The following is a 25,587-nucleotide window of genomic DNA, read 5'->3' on the forward strand; positions in this document are numbered from 1 at the left end:
GTGGTTAAAATGAGTCAACTCTAGATAAATAAGAGAGCTTTAGATTTTTGACCAGATTCAGATTCAAGCTTCAAGTAGCTTTGTTGGAAAAAGGCTTTACATCGCCAAAGCATTGTTACAGACATACACACATTTACACACATTAAAACAAAAATCGATGATATAACAATAAAAGGGAAAAGGCAAAAACAGTAAACAATTTGTTTTATTACTGTACACAATGATTTTTTATTAGATTTTACAAATTGACTACGTTAACCCTTGGTGGTTAATACCTTAATCATTGAGGAAGGCATTAAGTAACAACCATAGACAGTAAAAGGTAACAACTAAATGATAATACAATTATTAATATTTGTGAAATGCATTATTTATAAATGCATTGACAGTCAAAAATAGCACTAACTATATTGTATGTTCTTATAAGAGCTAAGTGAAAAGTTCAGCGATAGCATTATAACTGTATTAACAGATTCAGATTACTGAGACCTTTGATGGTTTGACGTGCATCTCTGGCCTTTTAATATGTTAAACGAACCTGATTGGCCCATACTTACGGGGCGGGACATGATGGAGAAATTGGAAAGAGGCATTGCACTGACATTGGTCAATCCTTACTTCCGTTTATTTCTCGCCCAATAGGATTTAAGAACGCGACGGGCAGAGTAAATCTCATTGGTCATCTCCTCCGCTGATCCCACCTCGCTCCTCGCCCTCAATGAATCTGGGAGAGTCTTAGCCGAGAGGAGCTAATGACTCTACGGGCGGATTTATTTGGGTAATCGTAAAATTTGATTAGAGTGGAGAAACATAGTTCAAATACGAAGCTTAATAGGTTTTTTTTTCACGGTTGAAGATCCATCAGCCCGAATAATTTCGTCCTGTCTTCGACTCTCGGGAGAGTTTAGTTTGTCTGGTCGATCGTAATGAGGCTCAGGGGCTAATCCTTGGACTTCATTCAATACTAATTCATCTCGAAGCGCTTCGTTTGGGCGAGCCGAACTGATCTAACAACCACACGCGAGGTAAAATACACAAACAAGCCGATAAATAACTCCTTACCTGTTGATAGCACTTGAGAAAAAGATAAAAGTTAGTGCTAAGTTACTTGCCGGCTAAGTAAATTAGATAAGAACTGAGTAAACGTTATCTTCAACCTCGGTCTTAAATATATTTGAATATGATTTGTTGACATAATGCACCGACTTTAAAATCTCAGTTAACCATCTTATGTAATGTGTATGTTCTTTTCCGGTTATTAAAGGGACAGTTCACCCAAAAATGTAACTTGTGTCATCATTTACCCACCCTAATGTTGATCCAAACCAGTATGCCTTTTCTTTCTTCCGCGGAACACAAAAGGCAGAATTACAGCCTAAGTCCCCATTCACTTTCACTACAGTTGTTTTCCATACAATGAAAGTGAATAGTGGCAGATCTTCTTTTGTGTTCAGCCCTTTAACTCTGCCATGATGTATATAAGTGTACCAATCAGACTCAGAGTAGTTAGCTTGTATCACTAAAGGTTATGCTTTTCACAAGTTGTTGCTGAATAAATCCAGTCAGAATATTTTTGTACCCCCTGTTTCTAACCCCCTTCTCTCTCTTCCATCCAGAATGACAGAATACAAGCTGGTGGTAGTCGGTGCTGGTGGCGTTGGGAAAAGTGCACTGACCATCCAGCTCATTCAAAATCACTTTGTAGACGAGTATGACCCCACTATTGAGGTAAGAGTTCACCTTCTTTAAGATGATCTTTTTTTTTTTTGGCAAAAAGAAATCGACACACATATTACTATTGTACAGTAGAATGTACCTTTTAAGGTAATACAGTAATAATAATAAAATTATGAAACCTTTAAGGAATAATCACCTCTATTGTTGTGCAGCACTTTGTTTGCCAAAAATAAAAGGAATTGCTTAATGTTCAGTTGATTACATTTGCAAAGATTAAATAAATTGTTAATATTTTATGCCTTCATTTGATTGCCAGATGTTCTTAATAATAAATAATATATATAAAAAAATCCACAACACAGAATTTCTGAAATAAAATAAAGCATTTCATATGGTCCTATTTTTGTAAAAAATAAAAATAATAATAATAATAATAACAATAATATAAATTGGTTGTTTTATGTCATCAGTTTTATTAATTAAATTGATTAGACATTCTTTTTTGATTATTAATATTTATTTAAACCATTACAATGGAATCCTGAAAAATTAAAACAGATAACATTGATTTTGGGAAAAATAAAATGGAATTTGAGAAAAAATAAAACGTATTTCATAGGGCCCTAAATTTTTTTATTTTTTTTTATTTTTTATAAACCTTTAAAGTGTATACGTTTCATGAATTTTTCTATTACTAACGTTTAATTTGACCACTGAATCAGAGTTTAGAAAAATTCAAATGGAATTTGGGGAAAAAATAAAACTGATTTCATAGGGCCCTAATTTCTTTCTTTTTTACATCTATTCCATGCAGGATTCATACAGAAAGCAGGTTGTGATCGACGGGGAGACGTGTTTGCTGGACATCCTGGACACTGCAGGTCAGGAGGAGTACAGTGCCATGAGAGACCAGTATATGAGGACAGGAGAGGGCTTTCTCTGTGTTTTTGCCATCAACAACGCCAAGTCCTTTGAGGACGTACACCTTTACAGGTACATAGTCAAACGCATATGGACAAACCAATTAACATCAAGTATATCGGTTACCATCAAATAGTCTTTCAGACTTAATACTTACATATTCTATTTGAGATTTGTGGACTTAGACCCAACCAATTCCTCTTAAGCATGCAGTCTGTGTCATCTAACTGCCAATAAAGCTTCTTGGTTCCTGAAAACTTAAAATATGATCAAATGGAAGAGTTGCTAGATTGATTTTTGAGCAAAAAATTACAGGTCGATTCAGCAGGAAGTCACTACACTCTTAATGTACTGACTTCCGTTTTTGTCCCTTGAAATTGAATAAAGAAACCAGTGTGGCATTAGAGAAGGGCCTAGTAGAATTTCAAAAATTAGGCTGTGTGAAAAAATAATAATAACCTTGTTTTGTGTTGTCTGTGCAGGGAGCAAATAAACCGTGTCAAAGACAGTGACAATGTCCCGATGGTGCTGGTGGGAAACAAAAGTGACCTGGCTTCACGTACTGTAGAGTCACGTCAAGCTCAAGAGCTTGCCAGAAGTTACGGGGTCCCGTTTGTTGAAACGTCTGCAAAGACGCGACAGGTGGGTGAAGCTGATTTTAAAGTTCAAGGGACTTTTAAATGCATTCCACTGCGCTGCTTTTCCACTGTTTATATGCAATCATGTGCAAGACAGACATTTTTGATGGTTTTGCGCTTGTGCCTTTTGTTTCTAGTGTGTGTGTTTTTTTTCTCCATTTCAGGGCCCTGTGTTTCACATGCCTTGTGTTTTTAAATGAAAAACATGTTCTGTGTGAATGGCCACTTACAGTTGATTCTGCTTTGACTGTGTCTGGGATCATTTTTGATGTCATAGCTAAAATGAGAACCAATATTGTGCCTTTATAAGTTACTCAATATTAACTTCTTGTTTATTGAACTGGTGTACGGAATGTGCTGTTGATCCGAACACCATCATATCATTCAGAACAACAGCGATATTATGATGGATTTACACCGAACGCAAAAACCTAGACCCGTAAAAAAAAAAAAAAGTTGAACTACCACATTTTTAAAACACTTTATGCACGAGACACTGCAAAAGACGCGAGATGTGAGCAAAACATACAAACACATCCGTGTAGTGCATTTTACTTTGAAAAAATAATAGAAAAGCAGCACAGTTGAAAGCAAAATGTGTTCTGTGTGAATTGCCCCTAAGAATGAATGAATGAATGAATGAATGCTGCTGCATTAGACATTAGTGGTGGAGAAATATGGCACACTAATCAAGCTGAATAATTCACAGCAGTTTGTTAAATTTAGAGGTTCTAAAAAGCTCACCATAACCCAACCCACCAGAAATATGTCAGCAAACCTGAAGTCACACAATGTCTGTCATGGTGGTGATGAAATATTTTAGTTAAGACACTGTTGCGAAAATGAATGTTGACAAATAAAAAAATGTCTATCAAAACATGAAAATATGACTAGAAAAATAACACCGCTAGATTATCAATAATCCATCAGTGTTTTCGAACAAGAAACATCAACATAAAAGGAATAGCTGCATGAGGTGAAGCTAAATGGACACCAGTAAACTGAAGCATGTTCTATATGACAAGATTACTCCGATATCCTAGATACACAATATAAACGTAGCATTACAGCTTGTATCTGCACAAATGGAAGCAAGTGAACTTGAAATAAGTGACACGCTAGCCAGAACTACTCCCGTTGGGGATGCGCTCTTCCCGTAACAACGCGCTGAAACACGGGCAATTAAAGCACAGGGAATTCACAACATTTTATAATGTTCACATTACAATGTTATGTATATGGCAGATTGGCGCTACACATCTTGCACTTAACTCCATTTTATGATCAAAGTGATTCCAGGCATTACTGCGCGCTTTCAAATCCGTAGTTTCACTTTATTTCGCTGGTCTGGACGGCATGCTGTCTAACGCTAACCAATCAGACCTCAGGGACCGCTCATAATGCCGCAATAACCAACCAGAAAAAAAAATTAATATATTTTTTTCATGGAGTCATGGCGATCATCGTTTTCATTATCTATCGTCGCTGTCACGTCCAAGTACTTGAGTACCCGAGTACTCGTGCACATCCCTATTCATAACGTGCAACAAACTTTTTGACATAAAACCAACACTTTTGTGATTTCTCCTCAGATTGACTGAAATTAATCAGCTGTTGCTATAAAGCACCATTAATTCGAAATCTATCTTGTTTTCTGTCCACAGGGAGTTGAGGAGGCATTTTACTCTCTTGTGCGGGAGATCCGAAGATACAAGGAGACAAACCGCAGCAATAAGAAGAGCAAAAAGCACACACAGAGACGTTGCACTCTTTTATAGCGATACACGCGTACAGCCCCCCTGTGATAGCAATGCACTCAAGGTCACACATTCTCACATACACGCATACACTACTGTAGCATCACACATACACACACATCCTATCTCCTTTTCTTACTGCCCCTTGTGTCTTACACCAACCAGCCTTTGAGGAATAGGAACCTGATTGGCTGCTGTATGTGTTTGTATGTATGTATGTATGTGCGCATGAGACCTCAATGAGAACCATGCAACTGTGGAATTGTTTTGGAAAAGACATATATTGACCTCGCACTATCATATTCGGCTGGATAATTTAGTCTTAAGTGGACTCGACAACCTTGCGCTGCTGCTTCCTCTTCTGTGCTAAAAAGATCTGACGTATGTCATAGTTTTACAGTCGTACTTTAGAACCACGACTGCAAGGAACTTTGACCCTTATAACAAATGAATAAGGTGGTGAAGGGATATACTTTAAGTCGGTAATGGGTAACTGTTTTTAAGTAAGCCTTATGTCTTATCTCCAACTGTGTAAGCCGCGTGCTTCTGTTAGCGGTGGTCGGGAATGAGGAAGCTAAGAAGTCCCCTAAAGTTTCTGTGGCCTGTGGGAAAGCACATTAGAGCAAGTGTTCGCCACATTCAAAACCACTAGCATGATGTATTGCACACCTTAAAAAGTGTTTCCACCTCACGCATTGTGGGATTTATCCAGCAAATATTTTCAGTACTTGCTAAAAATGCTGTAATTTCATCATCTAAAGGGGATTTCCATAGTTTTTGCTTTGTCTTTTTGGGGAGTTTGTACAAAAATTTACATTTCATACATTCATCACCTTCCCAGAATCCATTTCTCCCCAGGTTTCTGTTGTTGTCATGGCTTGGACTAAAACTTAGCTGTCCTTCACTTAATGTAGCCCTTCTATAATTATGAAAATAAAATAAATCAAGCTCTCTTCTTAATTTTTTTTTTTTTTAACCTGCAGTATTTCATGGTAAAGTTCTGTATTTTTGTAAAAGTTTTGATTTCGTTTTTCGTTACACATACCGGCATTATATTGGACATTACCATTTCATGTATTATGATGAAGTGTGTAAAATGCCAGAGATGTTCCCACCAGTGAAGAGGCTTGGTTGAGGAAGGTGAGAACTGTTCTCCCGTTTCTTTAGTTTGACAGCAGACAGTGATAATTTTGGTTCAGATTAAACATGTGACCAAAACTTGTGATTGATGCATTCCCTTTGCCACATTGACATCTGTAGTTATGTTTTGTGAATAAAGAGACTTTTGGCTAGATGACAGTGTGCTTTCCTTAATATTCAAACGTCCAATTGTAGTTGAAACAATAACTTCTCAGTTATCGCTTTATAAGGTGTTACAACAGGTATGTCGTGTTACAATTATTGCGGTCATACCAGGGCAGTTGCAACAACTTTTCTGAATATTCTCAGAAAATCCGATGCAATCAGATTTTTGTGTAGTTTTGATATGTCATTCTCACAATGCCATTGTGATCAGGTATCTGCTGTAAAAGGCTACGTATAGTAGTAAGTTCTCTTGGTAAAACGAGACAAAAACAGTTCCTAAAGTTAAAACGAGGAACTGTGAACAAGAAATAGCCCTTTGTTTATTCTGTCTTTTAATTCCTAATTTAATGTATCCATATGATCTAGGTTGCCTGAGGAAGATTCTTGAAAGATTCTCCAGTCTTATAATGACTGAAACCCAAACATGCATGAATGCTATATTAAATATTGGCTAGGGATGATATTTTAATATTTTGTTCTCTGCTCTATTTGTAGTCTTTTTTTCTTTTTCTTTACAAAAGTAGCTTCATGGTAAAGGATCACTATTCTATCGGATGAAATATTTTAGAGCAAAGCATTATAAAGAATATTGACAATAGAAATGTCCATGACTTGAAGTGATATGATTTTAAAAAAATATTTAAAAAAATTATAACTGTGACATTTAAAATCTGAATTTGATAAAATTGTCAAATTACATCCAAGTATAATGTTCAATCAGACAAAAGAAAACAACAATTTTACAAAAATGCACTATTTATTCAACCACTAAAAAAAAAAGAAGATTCTTTACAATCTGGAGTGTGACAGACTCCTTCACTGAGGTAAGAGGATGAATGTTGGATGAAAAAATCCCCGTCCATCACCAGCCAAAACGGGAAACGAGCTTCTCCTGATCGTCTAAATCTTTCTGCACTTTCTTTCTCATGTAAAAGATGGGGCAGTCTCGACTGAAAAAGAGAGAAATTATTATTTAGAACCACAGGTATATCAACTATCACCAAAAAAAATCATTCAAAATATATAGTGAATATTCAATGTATTGTGTAGGCCTAACGTGCATGTGTAAACACCTGGTACAAAGCACGTCTTCATGGAGTGAACCTTGACAGCGTTGACACTGAGTCCACAGACGAGAGAATTTCTCCTCTAGTGTTGACAGATGAGCAATCTAAAAGACACACATGGACAATCTTCAGCAACAGTAAGAATATATTTTGCCCAACGTACGAAGATAATTTTGCCAGGATTTGTATATATAAAAAAAAAAAAACACACCTCTTTCTGATAAAGCTCAGACTCTCTCTTTTTGCAGAAGTCGCATACGGCCACTGAAGAGGAAAACCATCAGATGCAGAGTTTTGTGATTTGTGGTACTACTGAAGCTCCAGTTTAGCCCAACACACACACACTTGATACATACCATCAGTTTTGAGCACAGCTCTGCAGCCAATGCAAGTGCTTCTTTTCTGAGCGAAAGCCATGAGACCACCGACCCTGGATGTCAAGACCGTCTTACAGCGTGTGTGATCTCCCTCTGGAACAGCACAGCAAAAAACGGTTTATCACCAGCTCTGAGGCACGGTGAAAGAAATTCTATTTTACCACAGTTTGCAGTTTTATTTGAATGTGATGAGATAAAAAGGCTATATACCACAAAACAATAGAAATGACTGACTGCACTAAAAACATGAATGAACAGTAGTTTCGCAAACCATTTTCATTTCGAGCCGACTTTAAACATCCTGGGTTTGTAGGCGTAATAGAAGATGATACTCACTCAGTAATACACTCTCAGCTTTGCTCTCTCCCAGTATGGGCTCAAAGATGCGCAGTAAAGGCTTGGAAAGCTGTTGCTCCAGGTAGTACTGCGTGTCTATAGGGATGTTGTTCTCCAGCACATAGATGGGGTCCTGAGATACAGAACTCGGCAGTTATAACTACAGTACAGAAAATCAGCCACATCAAAACAGACAATACACAATACTGACCTCTGATTTCATATATGCCGCCACTCCCTTTGCTGCTTTGATGATGACGTACGGAACTCGATCTCCGAGGTTTGGAGCGCTACCGGCATCACGCTTCCGCATCCTGAAACCCATGTTGGTGGAAAGTGGTTAAATGCTCAATAATTCCATACCTGCAAAGTCTGGTTATCTGAAGGCGCCCCTGTATGTTATGTATAATTGGTCTGAACAAAAACAGGCTGAATGAAAAGGCAAATTCACTCTGAATGCAAGTGGCGCTAATGGAAAAGCAGAAATACAGTGGCTACACTAAACAGTGCTTCGCTTATAAACACTACTTTATAAAGCATCATAAAGAGGCACGATGAAAAAAAAGCCACCAAAATTTTTCTGAAGACAGTCCCGTTCAGATATACATTCATTTAACCCTCCCCCACACCAAATACAAACTCCTCGGATTTGCATGTATCATGAGAAAAGCCTATTTCAATGTCAGAATGGCGAATTTTGTATGAATTGCAGGTATGAATTAACAGTCAAGATAATAAGAACACACACCTCTCGGCAAGTTCGACGTGGGCCTGTTTGCCGGCATACTCCTGTGCGGTACGTGTCAGCTCTTTAGTTATGACCAGCTGACTGATGTCAATGCGGTTACACAGAAGGTCAGAGATCACCTCTTTAGCATGGGCTACTGCTCCATCAGGGTCTCTGAAACACAACACACATTATTATTCCTGTGAATTAATGTGCATGTTGGTATATGAATGGTGTTGCCCTTAGAACATTAACAAAAAAGGCTTTTAGTAAGGCTTGTAGAGTCATGTCTTCACTATTACGCATGCTAGTATGTGCGTCACTGTTGCGTATACGAGCGCATGGTGGTTTTCTGAGTGTGGCAATGTTTGTACCTGTCAATGAGGATGTTTTGGAGGCATGTGTTGATAAGGTTGGCCACTAGAGGGCAGTTGTCTCGTCTGACAGTCTCTATTCCTTTGCAATCCATCTTATCATGATGTTCAGCATCAGAAGAGAAATACAGCCCGGCATACCTCTTTTTATTGATCAACAGATATGGGTAATAAACCTGAAAAATGTGAATGAGACAGAGAAGTTATTAAGGATAATTAACTTTACAATAAAGGTACCATTAGTTAATGCATTAACTAGCATTAATTAACAACGAGCAATGCATTTGTTACAGTGTTTAATAGTTGATAAAAATACAACTGTTCATTGTAAGTTCGTGTTAGCTCAGGTCCATTAGATCAGTGGTTCCCAACCTTTTTTTTGTCTGAGACCCCCTTTTTCCCAAGAAAATATTTTAGGGCCCCCCTTCACATTTAATGATATTATCGCTCTTGTAAGCTTGCAGCAAGGATGACAAAATGTTGTTTTCAAACAAATGTATGTTTACTATAACCAGATATGTTTATGCACAAATAATAGGCTATAATATTGAAAATACAGTAACAAAAACATCAGTAGGCCCTTTGTAATTTTAAAAACGTAAGCCTAGGAGAAGCCTATATATTGGCCCTATTTGAAATGCAAAAACAAATATTCACACTGGTGTGTAGGTAAAAAAAAGAAAGAATATAGGCAATTACTAAATGACTGCTGTCTGGGGCCTCAATACTTGCAAGTTATTTGTGAGGCTTTATCAATGTGAGGCTTTATTTTTTACGCTTTTGGCACAATAGCGAGCGATAATAAACTTGCGTTTATTAACAGAATAATGCGTCTTTCGGAAGAACATTGTAGCCGGAACTACATCTCTCTGTGTACGTCTATGACGAGTCACGCAGGTACTGGGCTACTCCGCAGCGGCAGCGATCCGAACCAGTGTAAAATAGCCCCAATGTAAACACTTATTATAGCTGTACCATAGTGGTTCAGGATAAGACAAAAACACGGATTGATGGATTCATGATGAACTCGCTCATTATATACATTTTGAACAGAAAAAAGTTAAGGACTTTTATTTAATGCTCATTGCTCAAAACTTTTCAAATTATGACGCGACCCCCCAGAGAGCTCGCTGAGGCCCCCTTGTGGGCCGCGACCCCCCTGTTGGGAACCGATGGATTAGATAACATTAACAGATACAACTTTAGATTTTAATTCTGTTTTAGTAAATGCTGAAATTAACATTAACTAAGATTAATAATTGCATGTTTCATAGTTAGCTCATGTTAAAGGTGGGGTAAGCGATATTTGAAAAACGCTGTTTGGAAGTTAGTCGGACCGACACACAAACAAACGTGTAGCCAATCAGCATTAGAGGCGTATGACGGTGGAGGAGAGAGAAAGGGCAAGAGGGAGATTTGCAGAAAGAGAGATGAGACAATACAGGAGAGAAAAGCTCAGAAGACATCACTGGAGAATAAAGGGTCATGTCTGGGCCAGAGCTTTAGGACCCGTGTTAATATTAGAAACGCTGTCCAGCGCCAGAGAGAGCTAAGTGGAAAGGCCTAAAACAGACGCGGATGTTGCTTTGATTCGGCTCCACAGGTGAGTAACACTGGGTTTGAGTGTCATTGTTTGTCTGGAGCTGCTGTGCTGTTGGCAACTAACAACCAACTCTTGTTTGTAATTACTATTGTGTACTGTACGTACATGTTTTTGTGCTTCTTTCTCATTCGTTCATCATCTGCATTTTATTTTTCGTCACGGCATTTGTTTCCAGGCGGACCGTTAAAGAACGCGACACACACGTCTCGCGGACATCCTGTAGAATTCAACCAATCAGGTCACGACTTTGAAACTCCTGAAGTGTTTCCAGAAAAGTGTGCCATATGCATCAGACATTCAGCCAACGGTCCGTGGGCGTCACACGTCTGAGTCTGAGACTAGAGTCGCGCTGACGACTGCTAGAGAATGCTGTGTTTAGCGTTATTGTTAGTACACTCGCCTGGCATTCCCGGGGAATCGGGGTTCGAGACCGACTCGAAGCAGGGCGGTTAGGATTGGAGTGTGAGTTTTGGAGGCGGAGCAATGAAGAGAGGGGTGTGTTTGTTTGGGTTGATTTCAAATATCAACAATGTCCAACAGGGTTTTTGAAATATCGCTTACCCCACCTTTAAAAGATGTAGTTAACTAATGGAACCGTATTATAAAGTGTTACCATAATAACATTAGATGGCATCTGTTACGAAATCTTGGCATGCTTCCTGTACCTTTTCAAACTCTAATTTGATTGGTGGAACGAAGTGGGAGGAGACCCAATCAGCTGCCTCCTTTCCCAGATTCATTGCTTCCTGCACTGTGGCAACACCTAGTTTCACCATCACAGAGTCTGTGTCTCCGTAGACAACCTGAAACGCATTTGATGAAATACTACATATTGTCAGTGCATTGGAACGAAGGCAAAAAAACAACAACATTTATGCCATTAAATACCTTTGCATCTGCCTGGTAACCGTTAGAGATTGTGTATCTTGATTCCACAAGCTGTTTGGTCTGTTCAATCATCTGCCTACCAAAGCCTGTGACGCTCTACAGATGAAAGAGAGGAACTTAAAGCATCTCTGTCTAAAGCTGACACTATTTACCCATGTGTGAGTGCTGAAACTGACCTGTGAGATTTCCAAACAGGGCAGTTTGCCCACCTGAGCCCCAGTGAACCCATATACTGAGTTCGCACTGATCTTCAAAGCCAACTGCCTTCCGTCCAGCACCTGCTTTTTAAAGGGGTCCGTCTCTTTCTTCAACTCTGCCTTCGCCCTAGAGGCACAACAAATAATGGGTACAACAATAGCTTTTAATAGGGCTGTCATTTTTCAGTTTAACGCATTAAAAATATTTAACGCGATTTTAACGAGAAAATGGGATGCACGTCAGATCGGCGTCATGTGCGGCAGGTCTTAAAGTGACAGCAGCCTAATAAACCTGGTGTAGTGTTTAATGACTAATGTTAATAAAAAAACTAAAGAAAAAAGAAAATCACTCACTCACTACTCTTGACTGAATAACTTTTGTAGCTTTAATAAGGATTCATCTATATTTAATTTATAATTTAAGCAGTGAAGACTGAAGTGTTTGATTCTTTATTCAATTTCTGTATATATCCTATACCTGTTAGACCTACCTGAAAATCTTAAAGCACTGTTTACAAGGTTACATGGGTCAGAAACAATGAAAACAATAACTTTTTGTGCATTTTGACAGGGGAAGTAAAATTCTGAACTGGTCTGACTGGGCCAAGAGGAAAAATTGAGCCCTGATATATTGAAGGGCATTGGTAAATGTGACATTTATTACAATGGGTTTATGTGAAGGTTGTTTTAAGTTCAATTAAATTAAATGTTGTTATATTTTTTTTTTATGCTAAAATTGATAGCTTTTAATTTTACTGTAATGCTGAATGGCTATTACGGCTAAAATTGAGCAAAAAATTTTATTTCATAGAGACATCAGAAGCAGTATTGGTATCAGTGATACTGGCCTTCTTTCATAAAAAGATGCCATTAAACAAATATTTCAAATATAGGCATTTGAAAATTTTAATGTTAGGTGCAATTAATCACGCTTAATTACAGAAAAATGTGCAATTAATTAGTTAATTTTTTTAATCGACTGACAGCACTAATTTTTAATTACATAGAACTATTTGGTTTTGAATAATAGACGTTTATTCAATCTTAATTTTTTGTTGTTGAATTGATCACCTTTTCCTGGCGCCCAGCAGGTTTTCCAGGATCTCAGGTAGAAGGCCCTTCCTCACAGAGCTCTTCACAAACAGATCACCAGTGGGGGTCTTGATGAAATCCTCTGGAGCCAGACTAAAAACGTATGCACACAAAAAAGTAGCACAGCTTTAATTAGTCACAAAATGGAGAACATCACAATTAAAATTCATGCAAATCAAAGAAAAAACTGAACATCACATTAAACACTCCTCTCACCCCAGTTTGTCCACCTGGCCCTTCTGCAGGAGAGTAGTGTAACATAAATTGTGAGCCATCATGATGGAGGGATACAGTGAGGAGAAATCCAGAGTTGTTATAGGAACACTGTAATACCTGTAAACACATACAGCTTTTGCATTTGTGAATCATCTACAAAGGGAATCATCTACAAAACTTAAATGTTGCTTCAATTTAACAACATTACATAGTACCAACATCCAAGTTAATGTCAATTTTGTTTTTAACTATCAGAAGAAGAAAAAAACGGCAAGAATCTGTTGTCATTCACTAGAAATGTAATAAATAAATCTCTTTAAGTACTTTTATTTATTTATTTACACTACTGTTAAAAGGTCTGGAGTCAGTAAGATTTTTTTTTAAATGTTTTTAAAAGAAGTCTCTTATGTTCACCAAGGCTGCATTTATTTGATACAAATATCAGTAAAAAGGTAATAATTTTAAGTATTGTGTACAATTGAATATAACTGTTTTAATATTTATATGTAATTTATTCCTGTGGTGGCAAAGCTGAATTTTCAGAATCATTACTCCAGTCTTCAGTGTCACATGATCCTTCAAAAACTAGTCTAATATGAAGGTTTGATGCTCCAGAAACATTTCTCACCATTATCAATGTTGAAAACAGTTATGCTGCTCAATGTTTGTGGAAACATAATAAAAATGTTCAGGATTCTTTGAAGAATAGAAAGTTTAAAAGAGCAGCAATTATTTCAAATTGAAATCTTTTGTAACAGTATATATATATTTTTTTTTTGTCTGTAACGTTTGATCTATTTAATACATCCTCGCTGAATGAAAGCTAATTTCTCAACAAAACCCCAAACTTGTGAACAGAAGCGTGTTTAAGTACTTTCTGATGATTGCTTTTTTTTCTAATAGAACTCAAGATATGCAATTTACTTATACTCTGATTTGAGAATGAGAATTTGGTCACAAAAGTGGGTACAAACCCTTTCTCTGGTTCTATGACAGTGGCTCCAGTATAGTCCTCCCCTCCCTCTACCCTCACCACTGGCATCACCAGATCCTGCTTCATAGCCTACACAATAAAACAATCATAAAGCCATAAACATTAAATGTTGGCTAGGCTTGTTACATTAACATATGTTACAGATAGACATGCGCAGACCTGTCTCAGGAGCTGTGAAACCACTTTAATCTGCTGTCCGCGAGAGAGCAGGTAAGTCAGGGGCACCCCAGTTACTCTGGCCATTTCCATGTAATTAATGACGCACATCAACTTCTGCAGCAAGCGCAGGGGCAGATACGCATCCTTCAGACAGTATACAGCCAAACGCCTGCGGGTCTGCTCATTCCCATTCTAATCAAAAATAAGGAGAGAGGAAAGACAAGTTTTCTGAGGGTTTACTGGACTCCAGATGTCTTAGATGGAGTTGAGGGATCGGATTGGCTATAAGAGTAGAACAGAGATCTGATTGGCTGTACCTGTAGATCTGTGATGATGGAATGCTGCACATCCTCCTTCTGCTCCTGCAGAAAATGGAAACTGACGGCGTTTAGTGTGTAAGAGCGCAGTTTATAATCTCTCAGCAACACCTACAACAGAGGAAAAAACTTGGTGAGTCACAGCATGAGCGGTCATGAATCAATCTGATGAAACAACGTGCGAGTCTGAGTTTAAGTGTGCGTACCTGTAATAGGTCAAACTGCACACGTCCTTCCATATTCACAGTTTTGTTCTCTCTGCGACCCATCTGTTTGCTCTGGAAGTTGGAGTCTTTCAGAACGGATTTGATGCCCCACACACGACCCAGATATGGGAACATATTCACCTACGGAGACAGAAAAACAAGCGACTCAAATCATAAATCCCCTGCCTGAATTATAATAAAACGCCTTTCTGACATGTGCAATCACTGGGTTTGTTCACTTTCCACCAAAAAGACAAAGATTTGTATTTATTTTTTGTGTTAAAACATACAACAACACTTTACCTTTAAGGTGGCAGCTCTGTTGAGGAGGTACGGAAAGTCAAAGTTCTGGATATTGTAGCCAGTGATGATGTCAGGATCCACTGTCCTCATAAACTCACCCCAACTCTGATATAATCACACATATATATTTATTTACATATTTGTGAGTATTTGTGTGTATATGTGGGTGTAGATAGATAGATATTTGTTTTATTACACAAATGTAGGACATAATTATAACCAAGTAAATAAATATACAGAAAACCAAAACACTTAAAGAGTCCAAACATAATCAGGCCGAAGCACAAGCAGCTTTAACATTGAATAAAAACTCAGAGGTCCGAACACAAACAAAATAAATAGGCATTACATAAAAACACATAACTGAAACGCTACAACAATGTGGACAATTAGGCTATACCTGACTCTCAGTTGTAATTTCTTTGCATTTTAAGAAAAAGGTCAGATAAGAGTTTGTCAATGATGTAGGGGAAAATAAAGTGAGCTCTGTGTTGCTCACAATGAAGCCGGTCTTCGTGGAAGTTAAGTTAAACATGTAGTGCAGGAAGTGCGGTACTAATTTAGCTACCAAACTTGGATATGTGCCTAAAATTATATCACAATAATATTAACAATAGAGTGAGCGCCCATTTAAAATATAAATGTAAAGTGGCTAAAGTTAGGCTACTATGTACGTTTTGTCATGTTTAAGATCGCATGTCACCTTTTTGTGGTCCATCTCAAAATGTTCCCACACTTTGGATTTTCTGCCCGACATATTACCGCAAGGACCAGTTTTTATTTTCTGCGACTAACCGACTGATTAAAATTTTGTCGACTTTTAGGGGGCAGCCCTGAAGTGCCACCATGTACATTTACATTTTTGGAGAAAATACATATGTAAACATTTCCATTTAAGTATAGTTGGAGAATCTGTGAGCACGTACCTGCAGTAGCTGCCTCTCCTGAGTAAAGCAGAGAATCTGGGAGCCCACTATACTGGAACAGCTCTGTAAGGTGAAGACTGTCCGGATAAACGGCTCCTTCTCTCCCTGACGCTGCACCATAGAGGCGATCTGAATCACAGGGTCGATCTCCGGCTCTGGAAACACACCTGTAACACACACACACAAACAGTTCAGTTAGTTACGCAGCAAGATATAATAGTTTTATTTGCAGGCAATTACAAGGCCAAGAACAAGCACACTAATTGCACATGGTGGCAATGACACAATTAGTTTGGTAATTACATAGACAAGTGGTTTGGTACATCAAAAATCTCTAAAAAGATGCAGGATGTGTATGTATGTATATATATATATATATGTATACTAACTAAAACAATGAAAAGTTTAACTTGTGGGCGCTAAAGAGTTTGATTGATCCCAAAATTTCCAAATGAAATATTGATATCAATGTGGCAAATTTCACAACTTTCTACCAAATGGTTTTATGGGAAGTCAAACAATCCAATGCAGCAAAATTAGATTAAGCTAAGCTTAAACAGAAGGTATAATGCCTAAACAAACACCTTTTCTGCCAGCACACTCAATATCAAAGCTCAGGACTCTGAGTGGAGCGATCCTCTGCCATTCTCCTTCAGCTGGATGACTGACCAGATCATTCCATGCCACATCCACCTCATACTGACACAGGGAAACCTGAGAGAGAAATCAATTAAAGACAATTCAATGGATCACTCTAATACCTTAAGTGACTGTAGTTGTTGTTGTTTTTCTTTTTACCTTTCCTGGATATTTTGAATCGGTCTGTCCTTCACTTCTCTCTTCCCTCACCCTGTACTTCCCTTTTGGAAGCTCAATCCAGCAGCAACCGACAACATCACTGTCCACCATGAACCTGCCATCACATGCACATAATGCAGACCTTACGTGCTTTATCAGGTCAAGCAAACAATGTCTACCACACATTACCAGTAGAGCCACACAATTCTGGATAAATTGAGAATCACATTTTTTTTTGAGAAAAAAAGAGATCACGATTCTCCTACGATTTTGAACAGACAACTAAATAAAAAATAATAATTTACTTGAGGTTCTGACAAAGCATTAATTGCTGCAGTCTATTAAAGTATTATTTACTAATTTGAATTAAACCTTTTTTTTTTTTATTCAATGACAGAGTGGCTCTCTCGCACTGTATGATGTGGCAGACTAGTTGTCCAGTCCTGTTCCGTTTTCACAGCGCGTGAGAATGTGGTTGTGAGTCCTGAAAATTTACGATTGTGAGTTTGGTTCTAGAATGCGGCCGTCACTCCCGCTCAGAGCCGATCCTGACCTCCCTGGGGCTCTAAGCAAAAATCTGACCCATGAGCCATGTAAACCATTTGCCATTGCCACAGTCACACCTGCCACCCCAGTTCTCCCACTACAATCCTCCCTCGTTTAGTTAGTACTAATGAAAATGTAATTCCTGATATCAGAAATAGACATATTTTATATTAATATCAATAATTCACATTTTAAAAAGTACAAATTTAATTATTGATATCAAAAATGCATCCGGTGAATGAATAAAAGCTAAAATGGCTAGCCATTGGATGTCACTGTGTTTTAAATGATACAAGCAATACTTGATAGTTATTATTTACTGAGGGATGTGCATCCATATTGGCCAGTATATCCAGCCAATCAACATTTTAAATGCAATATAGCCTATATATCAATAGTTAATGTCAATACATTGTTTTCCATCTTGCTTTATTGCAGAGTTTTAACTAAACCTTGACTTGGAGACTAGATAATTGTTTTAAAAGTATGTGCACCTAATGAGGAGTGCCATCACGCCCATATTGTACTGGTCCCCACAGATGTTTTGCTGGAAAGTGCACGTTTCATTTCGTGCATGCGCATATGAATGCATGTTAACGCGCGACGCGGTTATCTTTTCCGAGCTGCAGTTTATAAACAAACACAGTTGCCCTTTGTCGTTTATCAAATGTAATAAATAGCCTAGTTGTATTTCACTCTGACTTTTTTTTGTCAGGCACAAAGTCACAGAACACAGCCCTGGAAGTGGCCGGCATTAGCAAGCAAGACACAGAAAGACCAAAAGATGCACTGCCCAGCTGGGTTAGACAGACTAGAGAGAGATGCACATCAACTTAACTTTACTGTTCTTTGCTGACATCAAACTTGGAGAGGAGAGAACACAAGTCTACCTGATAGCTGTTCCCACAATTCACTCTCATTTTTTTCCTTTGACACGAGGGGGAGGAGGGGCCTTGAGTAATTTGCGGGGTGCTACGCAACTTGCGTAGTGTGCGTATAGGGCTGAACGACTCTGCTCCCGCTAATGACTGAACTGTGTGTGAACGTAACCGTATTAAGGACTCGAATACAGGACTGACAACCGTATTCTGCTGCTGTGTGAACGTGGCTTTGTGAAGCTGTTTAAGACCTATAGCTACAATACAACAGGGCTGCGTTCAGCCCCGACAAAAAGTTGCAAAAGGTTTTTTAAACGGAAACGGTGGTATGTTGAACACCCTGTTCTGATGACGCAAGAGTTGCAACTATGGCAGCTGAGAAGGCCATTCTTTGTGTTCTTTTTGAAGAATTTTCACAGCCTAATGAAATCGGTATAAATATGTGTGTAATACTGCAAAATACGCTCGATGTTACAGTCACTGCCCTTGCCGTCCAGAATAAAAGAGAACATCCCAATCGAGTGAAGGAATTTGTGGAAACTGTAGTTCCTAATTATTGTGATCCAACATTTGCCTCGCATTTCAGGATGAAATGACAAACATGTCTTCTAATAGCTTAAATTGTTGCGTATACCGAGCTGCAGTGGACACATTTGTAAACGACTTTACTTGGACCCATTGTGCGAGCTGTCTCTTTAATACCGCGTGGTTTATATGCATGTTGCTGCTGATTGGGCCCACCCACCAAACAAAAGAAAGTGTATCTCAAACCCCGTTGCACACCGTTTCGCACACCGGTTTGAGCTTGAACGTGCCCCTGTTCTCTCTGAGTCAACGGGTGCACCAACGCAGATTTCAATGTTTGCTGTGATCGTACTTGTCAAAGGCCGAATTGCTGTCATTAAGGAATAAGATCGCATGGATGTTTGAATCGAGATTGCGATCTTTTGACTATTAATCGTGCAGATCTAATCACCAGTTTCAGAAACGTTCAAGTACACACAAACATTCACCTGATCTCAAAGTCGATGTTGGCTTCAAAAGCCTGGTAGCTCTGGGTGGCGAAATTGGCAAATTTAAAGCCCTGCTCCAGGATACGCTTCGCTGGGGCAACCAGACGTGGCATCGCCATGGTAATGCGCAGAAAGTCCTGAGGTCGGTTTCCATGGTAATGATACATACCTTAGTGCAAATATGGAAAAGTCAGTCAGCTACAAACAAGTCATACAAACAGTTCCATTTTCACTACCTTTAAATGTTTGGGACTTCTCTTTTTGAAAAAAAAAAAAGAGAAAAAAATACTTTTATTCAGCAAGGACATGTTAAATTGATAAAAAGTGACAGTAAAGAATGACAAAATGTACCATGGTTTGCACAAAAATATTACCGTTACAACATAATAATAATAAGATATTGTTTTCTGAGCAGCAAATCTTCATATTAGAATGATTTCTGAAGGATCACATGACACTGAAGACTGGAGTAATGATGCTGAAAATTCAGCTTTACCATCACAGGAATAAATTACACTTTGAAAATATATATGAAATAGAAAACAGTACTTTAAATTGTCATAATATTTCACAATATTAGTGTTACTGTATTTTTGATTAAATAAATGCAGCATTGGTGAGCAGAAAAGACTTCTCTGAAAAACATTTTTAAAAATCTTTAAAAAACACACATTTACACTAAAATGACTTACTTTCTTTTGTGGTGATGTCCAATGCCAGCACAGTGACCGCCATGTTGTCTTTATTGGAGCGCATGTCCTTCAATACAGCAGAATTCAGCTCTCTCTGAAACTCAGCCAAGTGTGCATTTGTAAAACCTGAGAGAGACACAGAGAGAAATCATGACAATCATCAATCACTACATCGCAATGACACTGAGCAGCATCCTGTAATTGGCGGCTCACCGTTGGGGGCAGGAACATAGAAATACGGGGCGAATCCATGAATGTGGCAGCACACGCTATTTCCACTGTCCGTCACACCAAACATACGTACTATGGGCACTTTGCCCTGTACCTGCCCAGGCATACCTGCTACCGCAGATCCTAAACACCAGACGACAGCACATTGACGGAGAGGTCTGGATGAAATCATGAATTTTTGTGTGTGCATCTGTGAGAGAGCATGTGTGTCTCACCCAGGTAGTAATCCAGGTCTATCTGCTGAAAAATGAGTGTGTCTGAGTTTGGTTGAAGAGGCGGTGCATGAGGTCGTTTCCAACGTGGATTAAGATCAGCAGAGAATAACTCACCTGAGCAAAAGAAGGTAGATCATGTCAAGGTCAAGGGTCACAAAGTTAGAGTAATGTTTTTCCTAAAAAAGTCTAATTAAATAAAAAATAAGAATCATTCTCCAAAACTGGAAATATAAGGAAATTAACCATACAATCTAACCATATGATCCAAGGTGCAATTCTATGAGTAGAAGCTTTTAACGAGATGTGGGAACCTTGTGAGAAAATTAATAAAATAATTGTCAATTAGTTTATGATTATATATATATTGGGGTGTCACAATAATATATCGCAATACAATAGTACAACAATATGTATCGTGGATAGTGACAATCTGAATTGTGTATAGTTCACCCAAAATGAAAATTTATTTGAGGAAAAAATTAGTTTACCGAGTTTTAGTGTCAGTACTACAGTACATTAAATTACTATATATAATGTTGAATATAATGTATATTAATGCAATGGGGGAATATTTGTGGGTCCTGATAGTGCCAAATGGCATACATTATTTTAAATATATCTAGTCAGTGACAGAGTGCAAGCATATTCGTCAGCTTTAGAAACAGCACCAAGTCCAAGCCTATTCATTTCCACTCCCAATGTAATATGAAATTTAGCATTTTAATCAACAGTACATTTTTTGTTAACCTGGCTTTTACCACATGTCTTAGAGTATCGCAATAATGTTGTATTGTGAATTCAGTATCGTGATATGTATCAAATCGTGACATGAGGGCATTATTACACCTCAAATATATATATAATCTGGTTCATGCATTTTCTGTTCTAAGATTAGGATTATGGAATTGGCTTCTTTTTTTCTTTTCTTTTTTTTGCTTGTACTGTAATTGTATGCATCAGTTGGTATGTTGTTTTGAATATTTTTGTGTATAATAATGATAATTAATTTAATTTAAAAAAACAGACAAAACATACTTACCCACTGGAATGACATCATGGCCGGCTTGGCCCTCCCCTGACTCCACCTCCATTTCCATTTCATCAAATAGAGCAAGTTCCTCTTCAAACTGGGAGGGACTATCCTCCCATTCTGTGCTAATTTTCCCCTTCTTGGCCTGTGAAGCCCCGCCCATTCCAGGGCCTCCATTGCGCCTTTTAAAGTCCATTCTGAAGCAGCCTTGCAAAAACAATTTCAACTCTTGAATTGATGAGCAAATTAAACACTCAAAAACACTTACGAACGTCCTGAGATGACTCTGTAAGTTGAAACCAAAAAAAGCAACAACAACAAAACACTTACAAAGGATCACTTCTATATTGTCAACTGAATATGTGTGGAATACAGAATATGTAGGCTATAACAAATTATTTATAGAGTATAAAGGAATATAATAAAGATATGGTACACGACACGCTAACTTACATAATTAAACGTCTTAGCTCAACTCTCAAAGCTAAAGAATAACATCAAAATTTAGAACAATAACATTAAAATGGAGTGCCTGACTACATCATTTACATAAAAGGGGCGGGGCTAATGAAACAAACGTACAAACTTGTTGAGTATTTCAACAAGCTGCTTACTATTTGTTTGTTAGACAGACATGTTGACGTTACTTATAAAACATTAAGAAGCAATTTCTGATGATCTGAGAGGGTCTTTAGGTTGAATCAACATACTAAAAATCAATGTGCATAAACATTCATATTTCGTTTCCCAAGCATTGTACACAAGTTATAGGCCTATTGTATAACTTTTTCACACTCTTATTATTTTACCTATAATTAATCGTAACTTGTAATTCAGCAATCAAAAGAATACAGTTTATTTTCACATTGCGTTTTAAATAATATAACGTTACTAGGCGAACTGGACAAACAAGAAACGTAGCAAACATGTTAGCAATTTACAAACAATAAAGAGTCAGCTAATTCATGCAACATCGCAAAAATAAGCTGCATCAGATATCGAGGTGAACTCTAGCAACGGAATAAATACATAATATTTCACCTTTTATTGCAGCTCGAGCTCTATTACTCCATATATGCACTAGATAAATCTCCCGCCACTTCACAGTGTTGAATGTCAGTTTCCACCGGACATGAGCAACATCCGTTTTCGTTTTCCCGGTAAAATTGCGTAGGTCCACGGAGGACTGCAATTGGTCAAAAAGAAGGAAGTGATTCGCCTTCATGGACGACGATAGCTGCCATGTTAAGAGGGTCGTCATTAAGAAAAGTGATTAAAAACAGTTTAGATAGATAGATAGATAGATAGATAGATAGATAGATAGATAGATAGATAGATAGATAGATAGATAGATAGATAGATAGATAGATAGATAGATAGATAGATAGATAGATAGATAGATAGATAGATAGATAGATAGATAGATAGATAGATAGATAGATAGATAGATAGATAGATAGATAGATAGATAGATAGATAGACAGACAGACAGACAGACAGACAGACAGACAGACAGACAGACAGACAGACAGACAGACAGACAGACAGACAGACAAGACAGACAGACAGACAGACAGACAGACAGACAGACAGACAGACAAGACAGACAGACAGACAGACAGACAGACAGACAGACAGACAGACAGACAGATAGATATATCATGTTTATTTCAGACTCATAAAAAGGTCCATAAGAACATACAAGGGAGACAGACAGACAAGTAAAAACAAAGGATTACTATAATCCATATAAACAATTTCTCCAGTGTCTCCAAAGCAGCGAGCTGTACCTAGTACTGCTCTGGTCAGGCCATACAAAAACAGTTATAATTTCATTTTGCGAGTCCATAAGTCCCGTCATAAATTTATAAACAGCATTTCTTATTACAGCATTTAGTGTGGTCACATCATTCTGCACACACAACTGGCTTGCACTGGTCCAGCGAGGTACTTTCAAAAGAATCCTAAGAGCATCGTTATATGCTACTTGTAACTTGTGAAATATAGCTTTTGTGTAGCAACACCACAGGTGAGCAGTGTAGAGTGGTGTGCAGTAGGCTTTAAACAAGGCTATTTTTACATTTTCTGCACACATTCCAAATTTCCGTGCCAGCATATTTGCCTGTGCATACAATTTACAGTACTGCCTCTGGATGTCATCATTATCAGAAAGGTCACTCCTTATAATGTGACCAAGGTACTTCACTTTTTCCACAACTGCCAGATCCCTTCCCGACAAGTGGAACATGGGAAATACAGCATTACGCTGCTCTCCAGTCCTCACAATCATCACAACAGTCTTTTTCGGATTAAACTTGATGTCATATCGTTCACCATATTCAGTACACACGTCAAGCAATTGCTGGAGGCCTGCAGAGCATGGTGACATAATGACCAGGTCATCAGCATAAAGTAAATGGTTTAATAGTCTTTCCCCTATCATGCAGCCAGTCTTACAGTTTTTCAATGTTCGGGAGAGATCATCCATGTAAAGATTAAAAAGCATGGGTGACAGGATCCCACCCTGCCTCACCCCATTAGTCACAGAAAAAGGTCTTGATATCACACTTCCCCATCTAACCTGCATTGTTTGATGTGAGTACCAAAAACCTAATATCCGGATTAAGTATGGAGGAACCCCTCGCTGTTGCAGTTTTTCAAACAGTTTGCCATGGTTGATGCGGTCAAACGCTTTGGAGGCATCCAAGAAGCACAGAAACACAGTGGAGTTCTGCCCTCTGTACTTCCTCACAGCCTCTTTCATGGCATAGATGCACATATCAGCTCCATGTTGACTTTTAAAACCAAACTGCTCATCAGTGGTGACAACATATTTCTGAAATCTATCCAGGAGCACAATTTCAAAAACCTTTGATATGACACAAGCCAATGCAATTGGCCTGTAATTGTCAATACAGGAGATCTTCCCCGTTTTATCCTTCACTACCGGTGCAAGTACAACAGATAACATAGAGCTAGGCATAGATAGATAGATAGATAGATAGATAGATAGATAGATAGATAGATAGATAGATAGATAGATAGATAGATAGATAGATAGATAGATAGATAGATAGATAGATAGATAGATAGATAGATAGATAGATAGATAGATAGATAGATAGATAGATGTGGACAAAGTACATCAATGTACAAATTAAAAACAGCTACAAGAAAAAAATAAAATGAGGTATCAGTCATGTTAATAAAAATAATAACTACAAAAACATAAAATAATAATTATAATACAAATTGAACAGTTGTATTTGTGGCAAAACGTCCTCTTCCCCAAAAACAGGACTGCCAGTGTTTGTGTGTATTTGCATTATCTGCAAAATCCTTGCTTGTAAAGAACTGCACTGACCTTTCAATTTCAGCTTTTAAGCACTTTATTGGTATGATTGTGTACATACAATATTGCCAAAGCATTATACACAAAACAAGTAATGACAAGTAAAGGAAATATATACAATATTACAATAACATATGTGTATATGTGTATATATGTGTATATACACTGTGTGTGTATATACACATATATACATGTTATTGTAATATTGTAATTGTGCACACACACACACACATATATATATATATATATATATATATATATATATACATACACACACTGTATGTATAGTGTATATATATATATATATATATATATATATACACTATATACAACAACACTGTGTACATATATATATATATATATATATATATACACTGTATATATACACGGTATATATTACACCTTTTTTAATACTATTTTATTATATATTTTTTGTCATTTATGTACATGGGTCTTTGATTATAGTGATCAAGGCAGTAGTTGGTTTCTGAGAATGTGCTGCTGAAAATGCGCACAAAAAGCATAAAAAGCCAAAAGCTTAACTTCCTTTATGAGTTGTCTAAGGAAATTGTTTAGCCAATCAAAATGATCATTCAGGTAAACGCCTAGTTCTCTGTGGAAGTGGTGTTGCGACCATAGGTTGCACGACCGTAGACGCTGCTCTTCATTTACCCAGAGATCAAGGAGGAGGCGGAGACGGTGTCAGATAAGACACTCCCCCATTTTTATGACGTAACTGGACGCGTGCGAGC

The 25,587-nt window shown here is 37.8% G+C and overlaps 2 protein-coding genes across 2 annotated transcripts; one reads left to right on the top strand and one right to left on the bottom strand.

Moving 5' to 3' along the window:
- Positions 1–708: 708 nt before the first annotated feature.
- zgc:55558 (GTPase KRas) lies at positions 709–5,953 on the top strand. Its single transcript, XM_056239832.1, has 5 exons — positions 709–1,025; positions 1,617–1,728; positions 2,492–2,670; positions 3,081–3,240; positions 4,901–5,953. The coding sequence occupies exons 2-5, from the start codon at positions 1,618–1,620 to the stop codon at positions 5,012–5,014; spliced, it is 564 nt and encodes a 187-aa protein (XP_056095807.1). The 5' UTR covers positions 709–1,025; position 1,617; the 3' UTR covers positions 5,015–5,953.
- Positions 5,954–7,143: 1,190 nt separating this feature from the next.
- pold1 (polymerase (DNA directed), delta 1, catalytic subunit) lies at positions 7,144–22,723 on the bottom strand. The gene is made up of 27 exons (XM_056239836.1): positions 22,525–22,723; positions 21,493–21,690; positions 20,454–20,567; positions 20,221–20,361; positions 20,008–20,133; positions 19,316–19,484; positions 16,879–16,993; positions 16,665–16,794; positions 16,081–16,247; positions 15,155–15,259; positions 14,852–14,992; positions 14,646–14,756; positions 14,329–14,520; positions 14,150–14,238; positions 13,176–13,292; positions 12,939–13,052; positions 11,847–11,994; positions 11,671–11,766; positions 11,448–11,585; positions 9,180–9,355; positions 8,827–8,979; positions 8,290–8,392; positions 8,079–8,211; positions 7,722–7,835; positions 7,577–7,629; positions 7,372–7,469; positions 7,144–7,248 (listed from the first exon to the last, which is right to left on the bottom strand). Exons 1-27 carry the CDS (start codon positions 22,706–22,708, stop codon positions 7,161–7,163), a joined length of 3,513 nt encoding a protein of 1,170 aa, XP_056095811.1. The 5' UTR covers positions 22,709–22,723; the 3' UTR covers positions 7,144–7,160.
- Between the last annotated feature and the right edge of the window lie 2,864 nt (positions 22,724–25,587).

Source organism: Rhinichthys klamathensis, unplaced genomic scaffold (genome assembly GCF_029890125.1).
Source record: "Rhinichthys klamathensis goyatoka isolate OS25496 unplaced genomic scaffold, OSU_Roscu_1.1 h1tg000571l_1, whole genome shotgun sequence".
NCBI lineage: Eukaryota > Metazoa > Chordata > Actinopteri > Cypriniformes > Leuciscidae > Rhinichthys > Rhinichthys klamathensis.